This window comes from Artibeus jamaicensis, unplaced genomic scaffold (assembly GCF_021234435.1).
Source record: "Artibeus jamaicensis isolate MK-2021 breed Jamaican fruit bat unplaced genomic scaffold, CSHL_Jam_final contig_1030, whole genome shotgun sequence".
In the NCBI taxonomy this organism is placed as follows: domain Eukaryota; kingdom Metazoa; phylum Chordata; class Mammalia; order Chiroptera; family Phyllostomidae; genus Artibeus; species Artibeus jamaicensis.
The window spans coordinates 76570-103645 of NW_026521202.1; the positions used below are offsets into that span (position 1 = coordinate 76570).

Here is a 27076-nt window from a genome sequence, read left to right on the forward strand (position 1 = left end):
GTTTTTTCCATACTGTGTAAACCTCCACTCTATATAAACTGAAATGAAAGCTGTGTACTTAAATGCCCCTGATTTCCACACAGTCATTCTTGTTCTCCTTTTCTTCTTTTCACCTTCAAAACCCTCTGTCTCTCTCACCTTTATGTCTGGGCTCAGCTGAAATGCCTCCTCCAACCTGAACCTTTGTCTAATTGTCTTCACATTGGAGTAGCAGTATCTTCTGCTGCCCTGAAACACTATGCCTCTGTATAATATTTAGTACAGTCCTTTTGTCATTATGTAATGCATGTGTCTTATCTACATACTGGCAATTCTAATATATAACCAGTTTTATGACAAAACCTACTCTTTCCCCAAATTATCAATCACCTTGTTCCATAGGATATACCATATTATTTACTGAACCTACTAAATGAGTTACTCTATTGTATTTTAAAATTGTCAAATAAAAATATTTTTCATGAGGACTTCTGCCAAGATAGAGGTGTAGGTGGAAGCACTGTGCCTCCTCACACAACCAAGTTTAAACACAACAAAGTTTTAGCAACAAAAACGCAGCCACACCACAGAAAATTGAACTATACGGAAGTCTGACAATAATGAACCCTTCAGCCAAACTGGTAAGAGGGGCAGAGCCAGCAGCAGAGCGGGGTCAGGCAGGAAAGATCCACCAGACTGACCTGGGCGCGCAACCCAGGCAAGCAGGCAGGCAGGCAGTGGGCGGATCCCAGGTGTGGAGTAGCAGGCGGACCCACCGAGGGTGCAAGGTAGTGGTCTCACTGAGGCCTGACCACGGTCACACAGATAAACCAGTGAAGGAGCGAACAGTGAGACAGACCATGCAGGCCCCAGTGGTGGGAAACAGCAGAGGGGACCGTTATTGTCCCTCTCTGACCTCACCCCCATATACAGCATCACAAACCAGCAACCTGGGTAGCCCCGCCCTGGTGAACTCCTAAGGCTCTGCTCCTCATATGGAACAAGCACGAACAGATCAAAACATGGCTCAAGAACGACTCAGAGCCCCAGAGCCAATAAATGTAAGTGATGAAGAAATAGCCAAGCTTTCAGATGCACAGTTCAAAACACTGGTGATCAGGATGCTCACAGAACTGGTTGATTTTAGTCACAAATTAGAGGAACATATGAAGGCTAAACTAATTGAAATGAAGGTAAATGCACAGGAAACCAATAGTAATGGAAAGGAAACTGGGACTCAAATCAAAGGAGTGGACCAGAAGGAAGGAAAAAATGAGCAAACAGAAAAGGATGAAGAAACAAGAATTCAAAAAAATGAGAAGAGGCTTAGGAACCTTCAGGACATCTTTAAACGTTCCAACATTCGAATTATAGGGGTACCAGAAGGGGAAGAGGAAGAGCCATGAGTGGAAACCTTATTTGAACAAATAATAAAGGAGAACTTCCCCAATCTGGCAAAGGAAATAGACTTCCAGAAAATCCAGGAAGCTCAGAGAGTACCAAAGAAGTTGGACCCAAGAAGGAACACACCAAGGCACATCATAATTACATTAGCCAGAATTAAAATGAAGGAGAGAATCCTAGAAGCAGCAAGAGATAAGGGGACAGTCACCTACAAAGGAGTTCCCATCAGACTGTCAGTGGATTTCTCAAAAGAGACCTTACAGGCAAGAAGGGGCTGGAAAGAAGTATTCCAAGTCATGAAATCCAAAGACTTACATCCAAGATTGCTCTATCCAGCAAAGCTTTCATTTAGAATGGAAGGGCAGATAAAGTGCTTCTCACATAAGATCAAATTCAAGGAGTTCATCATCACCAAGCCCTTATTATATAAAATGTTAAAGGGCCTTATCTAAGAAAAAGAAGTTAAAGAAACATGAACAGTGAAAGGACAGCAAACTCAGTTATTAACAACCACACCTCAAACAAAAGCAAACTAAGAGGACAGCTAGATCAGGAGCAGAACCATAGAAATGAAGATCACACGGAGGGTTAGCAACAGAGGAGAGGGAGAAGGAGAAGGGGGGAGAAGGTACAGAGAATAAGTAGCATAGAAGGTAGGTAGAAAATAGATAGGGGGAGGGCAAGAATAGTATGGGAAATATAGAATCTAAAGAACTTGACACATGTGGGTATAAACTATAGGGGGGATAGTGAGGGAGGGGGTGTGCAGGGTGGAGGGGAATGAAGGGGGAATAGAGCTATAATGGCATAATCAATAAAATATATTAAAATATTTTTAACATATTTAAAACAAACTCTAAGAATGCTGCAAACATTTCCTATAAAATATTTAAATAATATTTCATATCTCCTCCTGAACAAGTATCATGCAGCACTGTGCCCAGTGAGTGAACACTGACAAAGTTCTCTGCATGTGTCAATAACAAAGGAAATTAATATTTAACCTTACATCTAAACTGCCACTTCACCTCCGTGCCCAGCAAATATTCAACCTCTGCAGAGCAGTGCATGAAAGAACTCTGTCATGGTGTCTGAGAAGTGGATTTTGGCAGTTTTGCTGTTGCAGCTCTGCTGCACTGGCTGTGGATTCTGTGGGAAGGTTCTGGTGTGGCCCTGTGACATGAGCCACTGGCTCAATCTAAAGATTATTCTGGAGGAACTCACGGAAAGAGGACATGAGGTGACTGTGTTGGTTCCTCCAAACTTTATTATCATTGACTACAACAAGCCTTCCACACTGAACTTTGAGGTAATACCTATACCTCCCGACAAAGATGCTGCTGAAAATAAATTAAATGACTTTTTAGATTTGGCTACTAACGTCATGCCAAAATTGTCACGCTTGCAGGCAGCAATAAAACTGCAAGAATTTGTTCTTCAAATAAGTGGATATTTAAAATTTCAGTGTGAGATTATAGTCTACAACCAGCCAATCATGAAGAAACTCCGGGAAACCAACTATGATGTCATGGTTATAGACCCCGTGATGCCCTGTGGAGAGCTGATAGCTGAGTTGCTGGAAGTCCCTTTTGTGTACACACTGAGGTTCTTCATGGGTGGCACTGTGGAGAAGTACTGTGGGAAACTGCCAGCACCACCTTCCTATGTGCCTGTGGTCATGGGGGCACTGCCAGACAGAATGACTTTTATGGAAAGGGTGAAAAACTTAATGTTTTCCATTTTCTTTGACTTCTGGCTCCACCCATATGACATTCAGCTTTGGGACCAATTTTACAGTGAAGTATTAGGTAAGCAGTTGCTTTTCATTCTAAAGTAGTTATTAAAAGAAACTTAGGACATTTAAGAAAACTGGGAAAATGAAATAACTGTATTTTGAAACATTTTCAGTTTTTAACTGGAAATTAAAGTTTAACTTGAATTAAAACTAATTAAAAGTAAAAGTATATCCGTTTCCAGTTAAAAGTCTATCATTGATAGCAGCAAACCGTCATCAATATTAATGGGCAAGGGGAAGCAAGAAATATCTTATTGTGGTTACTTTTTCATTATAGTCATCTAATCATTTTGCAAGATACTTTGATATTTAATAGATTGTTATCAAGACAAAAATATATAAAAGATACTAATAAATGTCAGTCTAATCAAGAATGTATTTTTGTCAGATGCGTGATATTACAAATAAATATAGTACACTGAGTTTATAGTAGAGGATGTTTGACTTCTTACCTGTAAAAAGAGCATAATGTTTGTTGTTTAATAGTAAGATGATTTCGCTTTGCTTGACTGTATTAACTAAACTAAAGCTTGAACTGTATTAACTCTGGGATTAAGTTTGGAATGTATTTTACTTTGAACTTTGATGCACAAATTTTGAGAATTATAGATCATTACTTTCAAAATTTATATCATTCTCTGCTTGGACCAGAGTAACTGTTATTCTTGTCTGTCTCATAAATTTATGATTAAACTTCAGTAAGTCCTATGCAAACTATTTTATAATAGCTAGTCATAATGAAAAGTTTCCTAGGATGCTTTATACATCTTGCAGGAGTATTGTACAGGAACCTGAATAAAATAATTAAAACTCTAAAAGACTTTATAGTTTGAAAGATAGTTTTTGAAAGATAGCATTTTTTACTTGACTACTCACATATACTCTATATATTTTAATTGCTTGATCTTTTAAATAAAAACAGCTTTGCTTTGCAATTTTTACGTGTAATGTTCTCATCTAGTTCTATCAACTGAGGTTGGCTTCCACTCCAACCACTTTTGAGAACCATTAAGGAACATGAATTAATAAAGAAAAGATCACACTAAATATTAAGAATATTAACTAATTTAGCTCCTGCTTATATTAGTTTACTAGAGCTGCCATAGCTAAATACTATAGACTAGGTAGCATAAATATAAGGAATTTATTTACTCACAGTTCTTGAAACTAATAGTGCAAGACCAAGGTGTAGTTAAGGCCAATTTCTCTTGAGGCCTGTCTCCCTGACTTATAGATGACTACCTTCTTGCTATGTCCTCTCCATGGTCTTACCTCTGCGTATGCACATACCTAGTGTCTCTTCCTCTTCTTATAGGAAACCAGTCATATTGAATTAGGCCCCACTTTTACGACCTCATTTAACCTCAGTTACTTCTTTATGGGACCTATCTCCAAATACAGTTAGACTTTAACATATGAATGGTAGAGGAATACAATTTATCCATAATGTGGATTTTCCAATAAATCATTTTTTTCACAGAACCGATACTTAAAGAAACTCACCTTAGAGGTCCTTATCTTTACACATGACTTGAATTTATGTTCTGTTGACTTCACAGTAAATAATTTAACAACCAATAAGCACTACCTGGGTGCAAGCAGTGTGTTAGGCACTACAGATTCAAAGTAAATAAGACCTGGTCTTAGTTAGACTCAGTTCTACCGTAAGAACTGAGAACTGTATCCAAATTCTTAATTTAGTGATATTTTTCTAGTTCCAATTAATAACTTTGTAGAGATGTTTGTCATATTATGCACTAATAAATGTATAGGATTTTGTACATAAAATATTGCAGAATAAGTGTAGTCCTTAGAATGATAACAATTTTTAACTATCATTTTTAACAGGTTTTTATTTTGCTGTACTTTCACTGGTTTCATTCTGTGTTTGCTCATATTCTTTATTAGATAATTCTGAAGTACTATGAATATAATTTCAGGCTTGATGTTATAATAAAAATAACCAATAAAATGGCTAAAAGGAAAAAAATGGCTAAAAGGTTCAAATGGAACAAATATATATAATTAATGAAAAATGGCTTAATATTTCTCCTACATAAGCATGATGAACTTGTGTTTGCATCATTATATTATCTATGTTATCATACATCAGTATATATATATATTTTTTTTCTTTCTTTTAACCAATAGGAACAATTTTAAAACATTCATTTTTGGCTTTTTTTTCACCTATTATACATTTGACATCTTTTCTCAGAACATTCCAAAATCTACATTGTTGTTTATAGTGACTTAGAAATATTGATTTGAATGGATGTATCAAGTCATTGAACTAGTGTAATGATGAGGGGTAGTTTGGTTGTTCCAACTCAGGTATTACCGGGTATGTTTTACTAAACTTACTGTACTTATGAGCCTTCTCTGGAATCCCTCCTGAAAGGCCTTGCCTGTAGCTCTCCTTGAGGAGGTATCACTCTTTTCAGAAGTATGTCCATGGTGGTTTTCTTGTTTGTTTTTCATCACTGATTTGCTTACAGCAGATAATGTAACATGAACATTCCTCTTTATTAATGAAAACCTTTTGATATTGGGGGTCCATATTTTCAAAACTTTTTAAGGAGTTTCTTAAAGTCTGAAAAGGCTTCTGTTAAAGCCTTTCACTGTGAATTTTCTTAGGAGTTTTTCTTTTTTTCCTTCTCCTGGAGTTCCCTTTTCTCTAGCCTCTTCTTCAGATATGTGCTCCTATTCCAGTCTCAACAACTCCTTATTAATCAGTTTGTAACAGAAGGCAGGTCCAGCTGCCTGCTGCTATGAAACCCAATACTCAAGGCAGGTGCTGATGTAAAGGAAAGTGGTTTATTTGCAGATGCTGGACATCTGGAAGATGGGGAACTCACACCTCAAACTCCATATTTTGGAAGATGGGGGACTCATGTCACAAAGCCCATTTTCTAATCTCAGTGCAGGCAGAGGTTTTCATATGGAGGGAGAAGGGAACAGAACAAAGAGATCAAGGGAGGATCTCTTGATGCACACCAGCACAGTCCATTTTGATAAGGCAATGTGTGCATCACCCTGGTTTAGTCATCCTGGCTTCACATCTCCCTGACTTCACATCACTCTGACTTCACATCATCCTGGCTACATGGTAAAAAGTCAGCAAACTGCCCAGGGCTGGGATGCCTGAAGGTCAGAGTCTGTATCTTTTGATGTTAGTTCCCAGGATCCATATACAAGCATGCTGCTCATCTATAAGTCACATATTAAAGTCAGCACTTCAAGAAAAAAATGTCAAAAGAATGATGGGGTGGATTTCAATTTCCCATTGTTATAAGTTCCACAGGAACTGTCTCTTGGAGCTCCTCAATGTCATACTCATCCCAAGCCAGGTTAAAGTTGTTTGCTACGTTAGTGACTGTGCCTCTGGGTTTTAAACTTTCACCATTGTGTTCCAATGTTTTCTTCCACTTTACATGAAGCAGGATGGTCTGGTTGAGGACATCTCCTTATCCTTGCAGTATAGGGAAGGATGAAATGGAGTATTTCCCTTTCTCCAAGTCAGTTAGGCTGATGAAACCTCAGCATAATAAGCCGTGGTTAACTAGTTGCCCCTGAGGGCAGATCGTTTTAATAATATGGTGCTCTGGCATATTGAAAAATACTTTTTACCTCTACCAGCTAAGAGCAGATTTTTAAATTAATATTTACTGTGGAAAATTGATCAAGCTCCTTGAAGTAATCACATAATATTGTGAAGACTCCCCTTATGACTGGGTCCTCCTAGAGCTTTTAATTCAGATTTGTTCACATTGAACTTCTAGCAGTTTGGGTTTTCCCAACTACAGTTCAGGTTTTCCTACCCAGACACTGGCTCCTGCAGTGATCTCCATTCCTGAGTCTCTGCTCCTGAGCACCTGCTCAGTCAAGCTCAGAGTCCCTTTATATTTCAAAAGAATATGTACATATATCATTAGAAATAATAGGGCAGTTTGAGAATTTTGATGGATAAAAAACAGTATGAAGATACAACTGAAATTATATAAATAAAATGTAATTAAAATGTGCACTTTTAATTTAAATTTTTTGAATAATTTTACAAGTGTGTGAACCATTTATGAATCTTATCAAAACACATTATAGAAAAGTAAATAAAGCTATCATTTTCATTAACAAGAAAATAAAAATTCATACAGATGTCCATTCTTCCCAAATAAATCTATAGATTCATTGTAATTCTCTTTAAAATTTCAAAACCTAAATTTCATGAAACTTGACACATTTCCTCAAATATTATATGTGATTTTTCAAATATATATAGAAGAGCAAAGAGCTAAGAATAATCAAGGTACTCTAGAGGAAGAGATAAAAGTGAAGAGAGTATTATGCTTTCAGATATCAAGAACCAATCATTAGCAAGATACTAAATAAGATGTCCTTCATATATCTCCTGCCTCTACAACAATAATTTGGCATTTATTCACAGATAAATGTGCCTTTGTGGGAGTTTTGAGATCTATGTAAGAGATTCTGAAACCTCAGTGCAGTCCAACACTAAGGAAAGATGTTTCTGAAGGCAGGCTTGCAACCAAGTGGCTGACTCGTAGACTGCCGTCCTGGCTATAAACACAAAAACAACTTTGTACCTCTGAGAACTCAGCTACAGCCTGTTAATCCTTAGTTCTGTCACCAGTTCTATATGCCAAGGGACCCATGAAAAGGAGTCATGCCTACCTGTGCATTGAATAATAGATAAGCTTGTAGATAAGTAGTGAAGAGGAGCCTTGAAAACATAGTGTTGGTATAATTCCTTATTCCTGGGCAAGGGTAAAAAAAAAAAGGAAAGAGAAAAGATGGAAAAGATGTAGTAATGGATGGAGGTGGGAGAGAAGGAAAAAAGAGAAACTCTAAAGAAAGAAAAGTAAAAAGAAAAAAACTGTCTTAATTTTTAAAAATACACAAAAATAAAATACTAAAGAGATTAATACCTTCAAAAGAAGCATAGCCACAATTTATCTGAAGACAATATAAAATATCTTTATGGTTTCATAGTAAAAAAGAATTTGCTTAAGTGCATAGAGAAAAAATAAAGAAAATGATTAACTAATTCAACTCCATTAAATTTAAAACCTGAAAGTCATCACATAATATTAGAGAATGAGAAATACATAATAAACTGTGAAAAGACATCTGCAATGCATAAAACAGACAAGTCTTATTCAGAATATACAAGTATAATTTATTGAATTAGTAGTAAAAACCACAAGTAAATTCATTAGAGAAAATGAAGAAAAGACATGAACATAATATTCTCTGAAAAAGAAAGTAAAATGAGCCATAACATTTAAAATTTACTCAATCTCAATAATAGTCGAGGATATCCAAATAAAACCAAAGATATAATTTTAGACCTAACAGACTGACAAAACTTAAAAATCATTGATTTGTTTTTGATATTATAAAATTAAAATACTGTGACAGTTACAGAACTTTGTAATTAGGCTAAATATTGTATACTTAACATGTGTAAATTTTATAGTACATCAATTATATCTCAATACAATTATTAATAAAAGTCACTCAATATACTGAGTAAGGATGTGTAGTAACAGAAACTAAAATGTACTGCTGGTTAAAGTATAAATTTAAAAGATCTTGGATGAAGTATAAATTTTTGAGAAAAGTCTTAAGATACCCAATAAGAAATATATATATATATATATATATATATATATATATATATATATATATATAGTTACTCAATTGATATTTTTGGTCTTAATAAAAAATGTTCATAGTAGCAGCCACTTCTTCATGCCCAGAATGTCACAGTGTTGTAAAACCATGGAACAATACCTACAGAGCTTTTAAAAAAAGAAGAAAACAGTACATGATTGCATCTCCAAAAGAATATTGCACCTAAGTAGCAAATCTATGCTTAGAAATATTTGTGTAAAATTTAAAAAACTAAACACTAACATATTGAGGGAATCTCATTTAGATGATAGACATGAAATTTCCAAGATAAGATTGTATGCATATTATTGCTCCTGGAGACCTTTCAGTCCAACGAGATGTGGTGATGAAAGACAGTGGTGTTGACCATCCTGACCCTGGTAAACCTAAGCTAATGTATGTGTTTGTCTTAAGTTATTTTTTAAGTTTAGAAAGTTAAAAAATTAAATATAAAAACTTACAGAATAAAGATGTAAAGAAAGAAAATATTTTTGTACAGCTGTACAATGTGTTCCTTTTAAGTGTTATTACAAAAGTAGAAAAATCAAAAACATTAAAGAGCTTATAAATTAAACCATTGAAGTAAGCTGAAGTAAATTTATTGTTGATGAAAATATATTGTTATACATTTAGCATAGCCCAAATATACAGTGTTTGTAAAGTCTGTGACAGTGTCCAGTAATGTCCTAGCCCTTCACTTTTACTCACTACTCACTCACTGACTCTGCTAGAGTAACTTCTGGTCTTGCAAATTCCTTTCATGGTAAGAGCCTTATACAGATATACAATTTTTATCTTTATACCATATTATTACAGTGCCTTTTCTATGTTTAGATTTATTTAATACATAAATACTTATCATCGTGTTACAACTGCTTACAATACTCATTACAGTAACATGATTCACATGCTTGTAACCTAGGAGCAATAAACTATAACATGTAGTCTAAGTGTGCAGTAGGGTATACCATCTAGATTTGTTTAAGTGCACTCTATGGTATTTGCAAAATGACAAAACTGTCTAACAAGATATTTCTCAGAACATATTTCTACCATTAAGTGACACATGACTTATGTAGAAAATCTGAAAGAATGGACAAAAAAACATTTCTGGAACTAATAAGAAGTCATAATAAGTCACCTGAAACCTATATAATTTTAGTAGCTGCTGTCACCCCAATAAATTCAATTAAAAAAGAAATCACAGCAGAATTACAGTATATGAGATGAATATAATGGGGGGAATGGGGACAACAGTAATTGAACAATCATAAAAATAAAGAAAAGCCAATCATTTCCTATATACCAGTAATGAGCAACTGGAATTTGAAATTAAAACTACTATTATATGTTAGAACTTTAAAATGAAATACTTAAATATAAATCTAAAAGTGCATACAAGATCTATATGAGGAAAACTACAAAACTCTGATAAATAAAATTCAAAGAACAAAATAAATAGACAGTTATTCCATATCCATGGATAGAAACTCTCAATATTTTCAATATGTCAGCTCTTCCCAACTTGACCCAAGAATCAATGAATTCCTGATGAAATCTCAGCAAGTTATTGCATGGCTAGTTGCCAACTGATTCTCAAACTTAATGGAAAGGCAAACTATTCCAAATACCAACAGAATATTTAAGGACAAAAACAAAGTTGGAGGATGAACACTATTCAAATTCAAGACATTCTACAAATCCATAGTAATAAAGATAGTGAGGTATTGGCAAAAGAATAGACAAATAGGCCAATGAAACAGAAGAGAGCTATGAAATAGAGACTTACACAAGATAATCAATGATCTCTATCAGAAAACCAAAGCCAATACAATAGATAAAAATAATCTTTTAAAAAGTACAGTAATACTGGAATAACTGAACATCCACATGCAAAAAATATGTATATACACAAAACCATTTTAAGTGTCATAAAATTTAACTGAAAAATGGATTAGCCATATAAACATAAAATTCAAAACTATAAAACTCCTAGAAGATAACATAGCAGAAAACTTAGATGACCTTGGGTATGGTAAGAACTTTACAACACCAAAAGCACAATCCATAGATAAGGGATTGTAGGATTCCAGCTAATGATGGATAAGCTGCATTTTGTTAAAATTTAAAAATTCTGTTTTGCAAAAGACAATGTCAAGAAAATTAAAAGATGAGACACAAACTATAAGATAATATTTGCAAAAGACATGTCTGATAACAGGCTGTTATCCAAAATGTTTTTTAAAAGCGTTAAAACTCAATAATAAGAAAACGTAAAATCTGATTTAAAAATGGGCCCAAAACATTAACAGACACCTTACCAAAGAAGCTATATAATTGGCAAATAAATAAGCATATAAATAGGCAAATTTATTTATAAGCATATAAATTGGCAAATAAATAAGCATATAAAAATGCTCTATATCATTTTTCATGAACAAATGCAAATTTAAACATTAAGATACCTCTACACATTAGAATGACCACAGTGGGGAACACAGACAACACCCAATGCTAATTAGTTTTGGAGCAAAAACTCTCATTTTTCATGAGTGCAAATGAAAACGGTAAGGCCACTTTAGAAGACTGGAGGTTTCATGCAAAAGTAAACATGCTCTTATTATAGTATCATGCTACCTGGTATTTACCCACAGGAGTTGAAAATATGTTCACACAAAAACTTGCACATGTATGGTTATAGCAACTTCATGCAATTACGAAGACAAGGGTATGTGCAAAATATCTCAACTTTTCTAAAAAGTGTTTAAAAATATAAATTTATTTATGTATAATAAATATGAATGTATTATAAAGCATTAATTTTTAAAAAGTATTCAGAAATTATACTAGTTACACTTCTTTCATGTCTTTGAAAAGAAATGAATAACTCAGGGAGCCTAGAAAAACTATCTCTCAATATCAACACAGCAAACATGACTTACCTTTGAGAAATCAGTAGCTGTCTCCCACTGATATTCTCACCTGAATATTTCAACTACATGAAAGCATTTTGCCATAAATTGAGGTTATCTTTAATAATTCTTTAAACTTAAAAGGCATTTCAGTAGACTCACATGTAGGATTAAATAATACATTGAAACAATAACAATATTGACATGGTAACTCAATGTAACAACCTACTTATTAATTATATATTATTTACATAATTCTCCAGTATTCATAACTCATTTTGTGTAATATAATTATGGGGAAAAGATTGGTGGTGAATGTTCATTTCATATTTTTGTTTCATAATTGCCCAGAATGACATTTAACATGTTGCAGGAGATAGCACAGGAAGAGCTCCGAGACTGCACTGCCGTTGCTGGTCAAGCAACACCTTTCAGCAGTTAGGTAGCAGCTAGGAATGAGAGGCCACAGGGCAAATAAAGCAGAGCCCTCATCGTTGCAATCTAACAAAGAACTTAAGGAAGCTAAAATCAAAGGAAGGCATGTCTGTCCAGTAGGCCTGAACCTGGTTGTATAAGGCTGAAAGGCATTCCAAACAACATAAGCAAAACTATCAGGGTGTGGAGGGTAGAGAGGGAGCCCTTGAAAGTTTATGTGTATCATTCCCACTAGCTGGGAAAAGGGTAACCTTGAGACTGTCTATTCATCCCAAGGTCTAGAAGGTAAGAGGGCTTGTAGTGCCCAAAGAAAAGCCCATAAAACAATGTTGGTTAACTGTCTGCTTTCTGTCATGTACACAAAATGAACAAATAGAGTCTGGAGCAAGAAAAGGATTTGAGCTAACAGACCCCCACACATACCTGTGTTTGGGTAATCATGTCTCCCCTGGGGAAGCTGGCACCACCTTTACCTGTCAATCAATATATAACTTCTTCACCCCCAACCAGTCAACTATGTAAGTTCTTAGAACCAAAGACACAGTCTCCTCTCTTCTCTTGGCTCTTTTTGCCACATAGAGGAGAGGGGTGTCCTAGCCACTTGACCTCTGGCCAGGAGACCTATAGCCACCTGAGGCTGACCACTCAGATTCCGGCCACCCTGCTTTTCCCACCCCTGCTCTTGCCACACTTGCTTTTGTTGCTTTCCCATTAGATCTTAACACTAATAAACAGGGTGCACACCAACAGGCTTACTGATCTTTAATTCTTTACTGTGTTGGCAAGAAGAACCAGGATTTATCCAGTAACAAAAATGTCTTTTGAAATTATTTATGAACTTCTGCATACTTTTGCTCAATTTTATTCTCTTCACTTTTGATTGGCTTTATATTTTATACTGTGGATCACTACTGCAAATGTAGAATTTTACTGAATACTTTAAGCTATGACTTTCTTAAAATGAGGTCTACAGATTGTGCATAATAATTCCACCCATGAGTTGGTAATCAAAGCAGGGTGTCACACAAATGGAACAAGATATCTATAGGACATAAATATTTTGGCATGGAATCTGTGAGGTGGTGTTCTCATCTAGTCTCAAGTAATTTTAAGCTGAGTGTCTTTGTGAAATGTTTCTTTATTACCAAATTAAGATGTCTGACTACATAACCTCAGACACATATTTAAACACTGCAAAGTAATGACTAAAAAGGGCTATCTAACCTGGGGTATATATGATAACCAATTCTGATTAGAATCCTCAAGAAAGAAGGAATATCACCTGAGTTTTTTTTTTTACTTCAATGCAAAACATGTTCCTGTGTGTAAATGCAAATACTTCATCTCCACAAATCTACTAAAATTAATACTTAGAATGTGTCTCTTTCAAAAAACATCATTTAAGGTAACACTAAAATAAGTATGTCATATTGGTGATGTGTAATGTGTACGTCACATTACAAATGGATTGTACTGGGTAGAAATTATTCAGGAAATTACTGCTTATGAAAAAAATGGGAAATTGGTTGAAATACCTGGATTTGACTCAGGAAGATTAGCTCAGGAAGATTTGACTCAGGAAGAACAATATGTGTGAATGAGAAAGTGTAACAAGCTGGAAGTTAGAAACACTTTCCTGACAGGAATTTAGAAAATGATTGAGAAGTTATTTGGAGCTAATATGATGGGGCTATTCTATCGCTACCATTTAATTGGAAAGAAACAATGAGTATTTGTTTCAGCACTTGAAGTTGTGGTTAAACGTTTTATTGATTTCATTTTTATTCATTATTTGATTTTATAAAGTTTGTTATTGAATGCATTATTTTATATATTATTGTTCCTTTACTACCCAAAATTTATCTCTCCCTCTCTCCCTCTCTCCCCCACTGCCTCCTTCCCTTAACTATTACTTCAAATTTCTCTTTCTTTTTAAAATCTAGTCATATAAGTAATCTACAGAAACTAGATCTATTTTTCCTTAATAGCACATCAGAAAATTAGTGGTACCTTTATTTTCCTAACAAACATGTGCTAATAATATCCACCCAACTTTATTTTCTTTAGGAAAACCCACTACATTATGCGAGACTATGGGGAAAGCAGAAATTTGGCTAATGAGGACATATTGGGATTTTGAATTTCCTCGCCCATACTTACCTAATTTTGAGTTTGTAGGAGGACTGCATTGTAAACCCGCCAAACCATTGCCTAAGGTAGGTCTATTATGCTGGGGAGGGGGTTGTACCTATGATAAAAATTCTGATTTTCCTCTAACAGTTTAGAACCTAAACAACAGAGACGTGCTACTGTGCATCTTCAGGTTGTTACTCCAAATCAATTTTCCAAGTCATAGGGGTCTCTTATGAGTAGTATTTCCTTTGTAGACTTGACTTTCATATTTAAGCTGAAGAATGAAGCAATACAAGCATGTTAAAAGTATGAGCATGTCCACTGTGTGGGTAATGAGATTGAAGCAATAGGAAATTAAACCCTTGAGTGTCTCTGAGGAAACTGCTACTATGGTCATTGTAACCAGCATGGTGGAATTATGAATAGGAACACTTGCCACTACGATTATTTGAGTAATAAAGAAGCTTTCATGAGAACTGTTCAGTAGATTCACAGACTTTGGTCAATAGAAGTAAATCTTGTCAGAAGACACAGAATCAGATATGGCTTCTTGCACAGCAGTGACTTTTACTGAAGTAAGAAATAATGTAAACACTTCTTGAGATGACAATTGTGAATTAAATTTCAAATTAATTTTAAAGATCCAAAGGAGTTTTCAGATAGCAATTTCTAGAAATTATGTAGGTAATAAATATTTCTTTCCCAGGAGAGAGAATTAGAGATAGATTAGGAGTCATCAAGATGAAGTAGAAGTCATAAAACTGAGAGACCCAAATGTTGAATCGGTTCTCTATGACCATGATGTCAGGGGTGGGGGTTACTGAAAAAAAATTTTGTTAGTTATAAAAGTTATAAAAGTTATAAAGTTATAAATGGTTATAAAAGTTATAACCATTCCAAAGTTATAAAAGGATAAATGTAAACTGTAAAAGTATTGGAAGAAAACTATATTGAAAAGTAAAAAGAGATGAATAGGTAATCATAATAACATTGTATTTATCCATATTAAGAGAAAGTGAGTAAATACTCATTTGCTTGGCTTTTAGGTAAATAACATAGTCTCTGTAGAAGGTGAACGGTTAAATGGTGTTCTCAGTAGAGTTCTTGATTTCTGCTTCAAGTAACATACATATTTAAGTTTAAAATTTCATTTCAGGACTTTGAATATAGTTTTCCTTCTTTTTTTAATCCTCTCCCAAGTAAATGGTTTCAATGCTTTTAAAGAGAGAAGAAGGGAGGGAGGGAGAGAGAGAGAGACATCGATGTGTGAGAGAAACATCAATTGGTTGTCTTCTCAAGCTCCCCAGCTGGGGATTGAACTCACAACCTGTGTATGTGCCCTGACAGGAAATTAAACCCATGACCTTTGGTATATGGGACAAAGCTCCAACCAACTGAGCCACACTGGCCAGGGCTGAGTGTGGTTTTTTCACCAGCCAAATACAGCTTCAGGCAAACTCTACTGAGTGTTATTACAGGAGATAATGAACTAAAATCTAAATGAAGATAGATACATTGACATATTCTGTGGCTCACTACATAATATCTTGACACACTATTATGTTTTTCACAATTTCGCAAAACAACTCAGACTTGCTTTGTTACAAAAGAGGAGAATTATTCCATTTCAAACCTTATTATTAATATAGACCTTTGAACAACATAAATACCGATCATGACTTATCTGATGAGAGAATTGTGCCAGTTACTGAATACACAGAATAAAAAAACTATGAAAGGCAATCAAATCAAGAATCCAAATTAAACAAGTAGGTATGTAAGCCTTAAAGGTGTGTGTGTGTGTGCTCTATTTTTTTATTCAATCATCAGTTTAGGGAAATGAATCAAAATGACAAAACTACTAAATCCTGGTACTTCAGAGATAATCTCCTAATAGTAACTAAGCTAAAAACAGTCGTCTATATTTGTGGAATCACCTTTTTCCTACTAATTTTACTAGCCACACATTAAGAAACATCAGTGATTTCAGGGCAATCATGAATAGTTACAAAGAGAATGCATGGTACATATCTACAAGGTGACACGAACGTAGCTTCTGAGGTGAAAGACTCCAGTCCCAGACTTCACGGTGCTCAACCTGCCCAACTGTAAGCAATATACAAGAGAATTTTTATTTTGTGAAGAAAGTTGTATTTTACTTCCATGCTAAGGTTCAAATTAAGGGCATGCAGTTAGTATCATACTTGCATGAAAAGAGAATCACTGTCTCGTACATGTTTTCATAATTATAGCATAAGTTTGTGTTGTCACCTTTTAAACATATTATTAAATATCCCATTTAAAAAAATTAAATCTTTGTCGCCCTATAAATCAAGGAAAGAATAAATATGAGAATAATATATCCTAAATACCTAACAAAAAGGTCAATTCATTAATAATTTACTAGCTGTAAACTGGAATGCTAAAAAAAAAAAATTAAAGCCTAGCTCTAAATTCTTTTTTGGAGGGGATCTTTCCTTCAAGGAACATTTTTATGAGATTGCAGACAATTGTTTTGGTTTATATAATTACCGTATTTTGCCCTGCATAATGAACAATTTCCTACCAAAATTTTGAGTGAAAAATAAGGGTGTGCATTATACATGGGTGTAATGGTTACATACCATGGGTAGAATTTGGGTGTAATAATTCCATGTATGATGAGCACAGAAATGTGGCTGTGCATTATACACTGCAAAACTCAGAAACCTTAGGAGTAACAATTCCATCTACCATGGAAAGATCTGTCTTTTATTATCTATTCATTTGGTGCAATGGTTTGATTCTATGCCTTTACTTATAATCTCTTATTAAATATTTTAGCCATGGTTTGCAGAAACATATTTTCTCTTAAAGATCTAGATGGTATGTAGTAGAACACAGAACTAGTCTAACAATATCTCTCACACTTCTCTTGACCCCAATTATTTAGAAAAGTAGGTAAAAAATTACACTGTAATCTTGTACTTATATAATAAAGATAATTTTATCTCTGCAGGAAATGGAAGAATTTGTTCAAAGTTCAGGTGAACATGGTATTGTGGTGTTTTCTCTGGGTTCAATGGTCAAAAACCTCACAGAAGAAAAAGCCAGTTGCATTGCCACAGCCCTTGCTCAGATTCCACAGAAGGTCAGTGCAACATACCATCCAAGTGAGCAGCCACTTTGCCAACTGCAGAGAGTGTGTGGTCAATAGTACTCTTTCCAGATGAAAGCTGAAACTCTTTATACATTGAGCACACATGGCACTGCCTTTACGTACAACTTTTTCAAAACATTAACATGTTGTATTTGGGCACATTTGTTAATTTCTCTACTGAGCCTCTGCAACACTATAAAAATAGAACTTTAAAAATGTGTTTATTGATTTTAGAGAGATGGGGAAGGGAGGAGAGAGAGAGAGAGGGAGAGAGAGAGAGAAATCAGTTCCTTGTCCCACTCATTTATTCACTTATTGGCTGATTCTTGCATGGGTCCTGACTGGTGGTCGAACCTGCAAATTTGGCATATCAGGACAATGCTCTAGCTAACTGAGTTACCCAACCAGAGTAGAAATTCATCTTTTTATAAAGTTATTTTCAAGAAAATTGAAATTAAAATGTTAAGATCCAAATAACTTCTTACTATTTGAAATCTTTCTACCTGCAATTACTACTCCCAGAAGTTCTCCAGTGTGTTAAATTCAAGATCTAGGAAAAGAAAGAGGGTATGTAAAGAGGAATCATACTCAAGAATATATTTTGTATCTCTAGGTTTTATTAGAACTCTATCAAAATGTAGTTGGGTTAGAAGTAGAAGCCTATCTTTCTAAATTGATTTCCTACTGTACAAAATCCTCATATTATTGTCAAATAATATATATTTTTAATTTATAGTATTCTATTAACTTTAATTTTCTTGGCATTACAATTCTAGATTTCTACTCTTTGTATTTATATTCTGTTAATCTAAAAAAATTAAAGGCCAAGGTGAGAAGTAACAAATATTTAGATAAAAAAAAGAATTTTTCAGACAGAAACTCATAGTGTTCTGCTTAGGAAATGAAGGCAAAGAGTATTTTTGAAAAGGAAAGGGGAATAATTACATTAAAAAAGGAAGAAACGTCTGTTGATGTTAATACACCAAGAAAGACATTTCTATAGGTACAAACGAGGTGATTCTTTAGCTATATATGGTTGTGCTAATTCTAAAAATGTCTTTAATTTGCAGTTTAGTAGGAAAATCTGCTTTTGTGCTAACTCTGAAAACAGTTGTTTGGAATACAATTCTGCTCTCGGTATAGTCTAAATGTTATTTTGCCCAGTTTAAAGCTTCAAAATGTTTAAAGAAGAAGACAGGCAAGACAATTGCTCTGAAACAGCAGATTTGACTGCATTTTGAAGTGGCTCATTTATATTATTTTTAATAGCTCCTACTCATGAAACATCTGAGGATACTATACATTTGCATATTAGTTAAAGTAAAAAATCTTTGTGATAGTTTGCACACTAATTAGGTCTGTTAAATCTTTGGATTTTTATTTCTAAAAACATTTTATTTTTTTTTCTAACAAACATTTCTGTTTGTTTTTTAAGTCTATTAAAATTTTCTCTTTTTTTATATTGTTGCTCACATACAATTGTCTCCATTTCCCTACTTCCACTCCCCCCACTTCGGCAATCCCCACCTCCCACTATTGATTCTATCCCCTTTTAGTTTTGTCCATGTGTCTTTTATATGTTTCTTGACAACCCTTTCTCCTTTCTACTCTGTTACCCTCTCCCACTTCCCCTCTCATTACTGTCAGTTTGTTCTTTATTTTAATGTCTCTGGTTATATTTCACTTGCTTGTTTGTTTTGTTGACTAGGTTCCATTTATAGGTGAGATCACATGGTATTTGTCTTTCACTGCCTGGCATATTTCACTTAGCATAGTGTTCTCTAGATCCATCCATGCTGTTAAGAAGGGTAAGAGCTCCCTCTTTCTTTCTGCTGCATAGTATTCCATTGTGTAAATAGACTATAGTTTTTGATCCACTCATTTACTGATGGGCATTTAGATTGCTAACAAACTTTTCTGTTAAGAAAGTGCCACCTACTACTAAATAATCTAGAATTTGTTTTACAGAATCCCCTAGAAGAAAGATTATGTAAGGAAACTTTAACATCCTAACAAGATACTTCATTTAATAATAGTATATAAGTAAACCTCCTATTTCATCCTCCCTCCAAAATTAAAAGAAAGAAGGGAGGAAGGAAGAGAGGAAGGAAGGAAAAAATGAACAAGGGAAAGAAGAAAGGAAGAAAGGAAGGAAGGAAGACAATTAATAATCCAAAAGCCAGACAATAAAACTAAAGCTAATTATATTTTTGGAAAATATTACTTTTGAAACTTGAGAGCTAAGATGGCATCCTGACAAATAAATTTACACAGCATCTATATTTATTTTAATATGTTTTATTCCACAATTCTGGTTGACTAAACTAGTCATATTTATTTTCTGTTTCTTCACTTACAATCTTTTAAACTTTTAAGTGATAAACATCATTTTAAGTGATAATAGTATACTTAGTATATTATTAGTACAAGCCCTTCAAAAAAGGTAGATGTCAATGCCCTACTGTATCTCTCAATGTTTTCTGACTACCCCTTTTGTACATTCCTCTCAAATATCATGTAGAATAGGCTACATAATTTTTAAATAACTCTACAGCACTAAAATTCCTCAGTTGTATGTTTTTACTTGCAAAATTAAAACACTCTTTTTACAGGTTTTATGGAGATACACAGGAAATATACCAGGCACATTAGGAGCCAATACCCGACTCTATGATTGGATGCCCCAGAATGATCTTCTTGGTAAGATTGAGAGGAATAGCTGTAGAATTGGATGATAAACAAGTTAAATAACTTATAGCAACTAAATTTAATCAACATTTAACTATTTAAATTTTTATTTATTGACTTTTTAGAAAGAGAGAAGAAGAGAGACAGATATTGATTTGTTGCTCCATTTATTTATGCATCCATTAGTTTATTCTTGTATGTGCCCTGACCAGGGATCAAATCCACAACCTTGGCATATCAGGAAAACACTCTAACCAATTGAGCTACCCAGCCAGAACAACATTTAATAATTTTTACTGCCAATGTTAAAGCAGATGTAATTGAAGAATTGGCCATTTATAGATTCCTGCTTCCTTTGGTTGACAAAGGTGCATCTTCAGTTAAGCCTCTCATCACTTTTTAAATTTCAGTCTCAATTCAGAAAACATCTTCTCAGTAAAGTCTCTCCAGACAATGCCGAGGGTGTTAATTCCGCCATATCCTAAGATCACAGTTTTCTGATGTAGCAATAACCTCTGTGTTCAGCTTCTATAGAAAATACCACCTTCTTCATTGATTTATTCTGTAGTAAAAACCTATTACCAACTCTCTCTGAAATTCTGTTAACAAATAACTAAATCCTTATTTGTTTCTCACCCAACCCTCAAATTAGGTCATCCCAAAACCAAAGCTTTTATCACTCATGGTGGAACAAATGGGATCTATGAAGCCATTTATCATGGAATTCCCATGGTGGGAGTTCCCATGTTTGCTGATCAGTATGATAACATTGCTCACATGAAGGCCAAAGGAGCGGCTGTGGAAGTGAACATAAACACAATGACAAGTGCAGATTTGCTCAATGCCTTAAGAACAGTCATTAATGATCCTTCGTAAGTACTACTGCTTTGAAAGTCTTGCCATTGATTATGTTATCAATCACATTCAAGGATGCTCAATGTTTCATGTATTTGTAATTGGTATTCTTCCAAGTAACAAACATAACATGACTAATATAGAAAGCACTTTATTATTTCATCCCTCAAATTGATGAAGTCACTTGCTAAAATTGCAAACAGCCCTCCAAGTTCAAATACCTATCAATATTTTTTCAAAAAAAAATAATGTCAGTGATGACACAAATTCTCAGATATCTTTTGAATTCTGTGCTTATTTTCATAAATATACACAATTCTTTAAATATTATAAGTGTTCAGTAAATACAAAAATAGATGTGAAAATTACTAAATATTAATCATTCAAAAATAACCCTCATTAAAACTGAGTGCATGCCATCATTGGCATATGCATGCATATAGGGAAATGGAATAGTTATAACTTTATATGAGGAGACTCAAAGAAACTGGAATTATCTTCTGGAGGGCAGGACCCTTGTAGCACAGGCTTCCCTGACTACATGAGTATTCTAGGAACTCATCTGTATCCTTGTACCAGCTGGCGTTGTTGTGGGAGGCTGTGTTCAGTTTCAGTGAGTTTTATCTTTTTTGAAGACTCTAAGTAGTTGCCCATTTCATGATGAGTGATTTAAGAGCACACCTTCCCACACCATGTTTAGAAGTTTTTGACCAAAACTGTGTCATGACTCCTGTGTCCCAACATCTTCATTCACCTGATCTTGGCACAAATGACATTTTTTTTGTTTCCATGGATAAAAAATGTCCTTAAAGAAAAATGTTTTACCCATGTGGTAGAAAGGAAATGAAAAATGGCAGAAGCACTAAAAAACATCAAAATCAGCAATTACAACAACTGTGTTGAGCAGTGGAAAAAAGTCTCTTTAGGTGTATTGTATCAAATAGAGAGTATTTTGAAGGCAACTGAAGTTTAAACATGTAAAAATAATTGTACAATTGTTTTACAAATAAATTCTGTTTTTTTATTCTCCCTTTGTAAATATAGATTGCATAAATTTTTAACCCATTCATTTTTTAAAATATGTTATTCAATTTCCATGGTTTTGCATGTTTTTCAATGTTCTTTTTGTGGTTGATTTCTAGTTTCATAGCATTGTGTTCAGAGAAGATGCTTGATATGATTTCAGTCTCCTTAAATTTATTGAGACCTGTTTTGTGTCATAACATGGGGTCTGTCCTAAAAAAATGTTCCATGTGCACTTGAAAAGTATGTATATTCTGCTGCTTTGGGGTAAAATGCTCTGAAGATATCAATTCAATCCATTGGATTTAGTATGTGGTTTAAGGCCACTGTCCACTTGTTGATTTTTTGTCTGAAAGATGAATCCATTGAAGTCAGTGGGGTGTTAAGATTCCCAACTATTGACTGTATTTCTATCACTCTCTCTCTTTATGTGCATCAAGATTTGCTTCACATATTCAGGTATTCTTACATTGGGTGAAGAAACATTTACTAAGATTACATCTTCTTGTTGGATTATTCCCTTTATCACTCTGTAGTGTCCTATATCTCTTAACATAGCCTTGGTTTTAAAGTTTATTTAGTCAGATATAAGTACTGCTACTTCAGCTTATTCTTTTCCTTTCCATTTGCATGAAATATCTCTTTCCATCTCTTTTCTTTTAGTCTATGTGTGTGTTTTGATCTGAGATGGGTCTCATGGTGACAGCATATATGTAGGTCTTGTTTTCTAAGCCATTCAGCTACCCTATGTCTTTTAATTGGAGCATTTGAGCCACTTACATTAATAATGATTATTGATAGATATGTATTTAGTGTCATTTTATTGTTAGACTATTGTCTTCTGTTTTTTCTTCCTATCTTTTTTTTTCTTCTTCTTCAAGAAAGCCTTTTAACATTGGTTGTAGTACTCGTTTAATGCTAACAAACTCTTTTAGCCCTTTCTTTTCTGGAAGTTCCTTATTTCTCCTTTAATTTTAAATAACTTATCTGGGTAATGTAGCCTTGGTTGTAAGTCCTCACTTTTCATCTCCTTGAATATGGCACACCACTCCCTTCTGGCCTGAAATGTTTCTGTGGAGTAATCAAATGACAGTTTACTTTGTGCTCCCTTGTATGTAACTACCTGCTTTTCTTTTGTGGGTTTTAGGATTCTTTCCTCATCTTTCAGCTTCATCATTTTAATTATGCTGTGTCTAGGTGTAGGCCTCTTAGGCCCAATTGTTTGGGACTCTGTGAGCTCTCTGGACTTAATTCTATCACAAACCTGCCCACAAAAATATATGTACTAATTCTGTTTCAGCCACCAAATTTCAAGTGAATGCATAACTTGCCTTTCAGATATATACCTATACCCACTGTGTTGAGAGACCATTAGAGATATTAGCTCTAAAACTATGACCACCATGATACCGCAATGGTTAGGAACTCAAATTCTAGTGAGATATTTATATTTACCTAGAAGATTCAAAATTCATCTCCTTGCCATTTCTAAAATTACCCTAGTACCTCCATCCAATTTAGACATTGCCAATATGAACAATGTTCTTACTTTACAAACACACAAGTGTGTGCAAGGAAGGAATCCTAGACACTGCAAAAATGACTCATTGATATTAACGACCAGTGTCTTGGGCCTATTATTACTTACTAGTCAGACATTAGGGTCTGTGCTTACAGAATTCTTAAAGGATATTTTCCTACAAGAAGGGTTGGCCACAATCTTTGCCTTAAAATAATCATTAAAATCATACTTCAAAAGCAATATAAAGGTTCCTTCTTAAAAAATTAGCCTCATTCCTTTTTTATATGTTTATATTTTACATTTTGTCAAAAATTTATTTCTTTCACAGTCTCTCCTTTAAAATTCTTAAAATGCTATCCAGTAGCAAAGTTTATGTCACAGCAAGAATTAAATGTTTTCTCAGCAAGTCTATGGCCTTTGCATGATATGTTATGCAGAAGTGTTACATACTTACATTCAATGAAAAAAAAGCTCTAATTTCTGTCTATGTCTTTGCTTACCAGTTATAAAGAGAATGCTGTGAGGTTATCAAGGATTCAACACGATCAACCTATAAAGCCCCTGGATCGAGCAGTCTTTTGGATCGAGTTTGTCATGCGCCACAAAGGAGCCAAACACCTTCGACCAGCTGCTCACAACCTTACCTGGTTCCAATACTACTCTTTGGATGTAATTGGGTTCCTGCTAACCTGTGTGGCAGCTGTTATATTTTTGGTCACAAAATGTTGTTTATTTTTTTATCAAAAAATTGGTAAAACAGGAAAGAAAAAAAAGAGGGAATAGGTCATTTCCAGTGTGATGAAGTCCTGAATGGGCAATCCTTTTCAGGTTCACCACAATGACCTAATAAAAATATATCATGTTTTCAAAATTCCCATTTTTTTCTAACTTAATCTACTGGTAAAGCCAAGAATTGGACAATATCATTAACTAGCAAGCATGTCCCATTCTTCCTTTGCCTTTTGTCAGATGGCATTACTCCTTTCCTCTCACTTTCCTGACACAGGGACATTAAGAGTTTTATGTATGTTCTATACAAAATATCAAATCTTTATTTTTAACCCTAAGTGATATGCTACTAACAGTGTGCTAAATTCTGGGGAACAAATAAAATGTGAGTTAAATTAGATAGATGTAAAAGATACAGCATAGAAAAATAAAATTCACAAGAGTTCTATAGAACCTATGAGTCAGGGAAACATCATAGAAGATTAGTATGTTAGAGGAATGGTATTGATTTTTTTCATAAAATTAAGCCCTTCTGCTTGCCTAATATTACTTGGGTCAGAACATAAATTGATAACTGGGATGGTACATCACACTTGAACAGGTCTACAAATATTTTCATTAAACACATACAGAATCATGACTTACGTTCCCTTTAGTGCAAAGTTCTGTGTGCCCTTTAGTGCCCTTTAGTGCAAAGGTCTGGGTATTACCTTCAAACAAAAGTGAACAATTAAGTCATTATTTTTCTCAAGGACAGAGAATATAACAATAATTAAAGGTGAACAGATCACTTTGGGGAAAATAATATGAAATATAGAAAAAATTAGGAATTTTATGAAATTTTTAGTTAATGATACAATTAATAAATTTAAAGTTAAATGTTAATTCATTATATTTAAAATCACTAATGCTCATAATATATAACTACTGTAATCAAAGATTTAGTTTTCTGTCAAAAAACAAATACCTATTTACTTGGAATGTAAGATCATTATATTATTTTTTGTCTCTATCATCTACAAATTTAAATTCATCAGATCACAAGAAAATTGTTATCACGAGAAAATAAGATATTAGCAGATCTCCTTGACCAAAAATGGTATAGTAATAATTTATCAATGCAAAAAATTAATTAAAAACAAATGTTCATATTTGAATTAGCTTTGCATTAATTTAACAAATATATTAATGACTGAACTTTCCTTCCCCTTTATAAACCTAATGACATGTCTAACTAAGGATTTGACTTCAATATTTTATGTGTAATTAAGGAGATAAATAAATAATATCCGTTGGATTACTAATAATTTTTAAATTCTTATTGATTTTAATATGGTATATTAGAAATTACTTCTAATTTAAAAATAACTGTATCATGAAAGCATAAAAGTATTTCTTCTTCAATATATTCATACTGTATATTCAAATAAATTCTACAAATTGTCTTTTACTTGAAAAATTATTTTTATAGTTATATTTGCTAGGAAAACTGTCATATTTTGTTTTTATGATAACTTTACCTATTTCTATTTCTGTTTTTTAATTCTTTTTTATTTTTACTTTTTTATTATGTTTCAAAGGCTACTTGATATTTTAATTATTTTTATAAAGTTTTTTATTTCATTAACTTTTCTTCTGATTGAAAGTATTCAATATATTTCTATTATTTTAGTGACATATTTTTTAAAATCAAGATTATTTCTTTATCATATTATTATACAATATTTACCATATTGTTATACTTAACAATATAAGAATGTTCAAATATACTTCTGGCCAAAATGGATGCATAGGTGGAAACATTGTGCCTCCTCACATAACCAAGTATAAAGACAACATAGTTTTAGTAACAAAAATGCAGCTAAAGCACAGAAAGTTGAACTATACAGAAGTCCAACAACAAGGAACCATTCAGCCAGACCGGTAAGAGGGGCAGAGTCAATGGCTGGCCAGGTGGGGGTGGGCAGGAAAGATCTGCCAGACAGATTCAGAAGCGTGGGCATTGGTTGGCAGATCGCAGGCATGGGGTGGCAATGGGCAAACCCAGTGAGGGTGCAAGGTGTCTGGCTGACCATGGTCACACATTCAAGCACAGATAAACCAGGCAAAGGAGCAAGCAGTGAGACAGACTGCTCAGGCTAGGGCCCCAGCAATAGCAATTAGAGCCTGAAAGCACCAATTAGAAAGACTTTCAAGGTCAAGGTGCCAGGAGAGGCTCCCAGGCCCACAGAGAGTTTGTTGGAGAGACCCACAGGGTCCTGCAGGGTACACAGGCCCACACCCGGGAGATGGCACCAGGGGAGCAAGTTTAGCTTGTGGGAAGCAGCAGAGGAAACCAAAATCTGAGAGAGAGTAAAGCAAACACCTTGCCCCTCTCTGACCCTGCCCCCATATATAGCGTCACAACCCAGCAACCTGGATGGCCCCACCCTGGTGAATACCTAAGCCTCCTGCCCTCATATGGAATAGGCCAGAACATACCAAAACATTATGGCTCAAGAACAGCTCAAAGCCCCAGAGCCAATACTTCTAAGCAACCAAGAGATAGCCAACCTATCAGATGCACAGTTCAAAACACTGGTGATCGGATGCTCACAGAACTGGTTGATTTTAACCACAAATTAGAGGAACATATGAAGGCTAAACTAATTGAAATGAAGGGAAATGCACAGGAAACCAATAGTAATGGAAAGGAAACTGGGACTCAAATCAATGGAGTGGACCAGAAGAAAGAGAAAAATGACCAAACAGAAAAATATGAAGAAACA

The 27076-nt window shown here is 34.3% G+C and overlaps 1 protein-coding gene across 5 annotated transcripts in view; it reads left to right on the forward strand.

Moving 5' to 3' along the window:
* The window catches only part of UGT2A1 (UDP glucuronosyltransferase family 2 member A1 complex locus), a 46400-nt gene extending 21950 nt beyond the window's left edge, over positions 1-24450 (forward strand). For 2 of the 5 annotated variants that reach the window (XM_053662952.1, XM_053662948.1), the window contains 5 exons: positions 14287-14435; positions 17351-17482; positions 20104-20191; positions 20832-21051; positions 24083-24450. In XM_053662952.1, coding sequence (XP_053518927.1) covers positions 14287-14435; positions 17351-17482; positions 20104-20191; positions 20832-21051; positions 24083-24362 — 869 coding nt within the window. In that variant the 3' untranslated portion in view covers positions 24363-24450. Of the gene's footprint in view, positions 1-2414; positions 3192-14286; positions 14436-17350; positions 17483-20103; positions 20192-20831; positions 21052-24082 lie in introns of those variants that run through there. The other 3 variants (XM_053662957.1, XM_037138110.2, XM_037138111.2) reach the window with 2 other exon arrangements.
* Positions 24451-27076: the final 2626 nt, after the last annotated feature.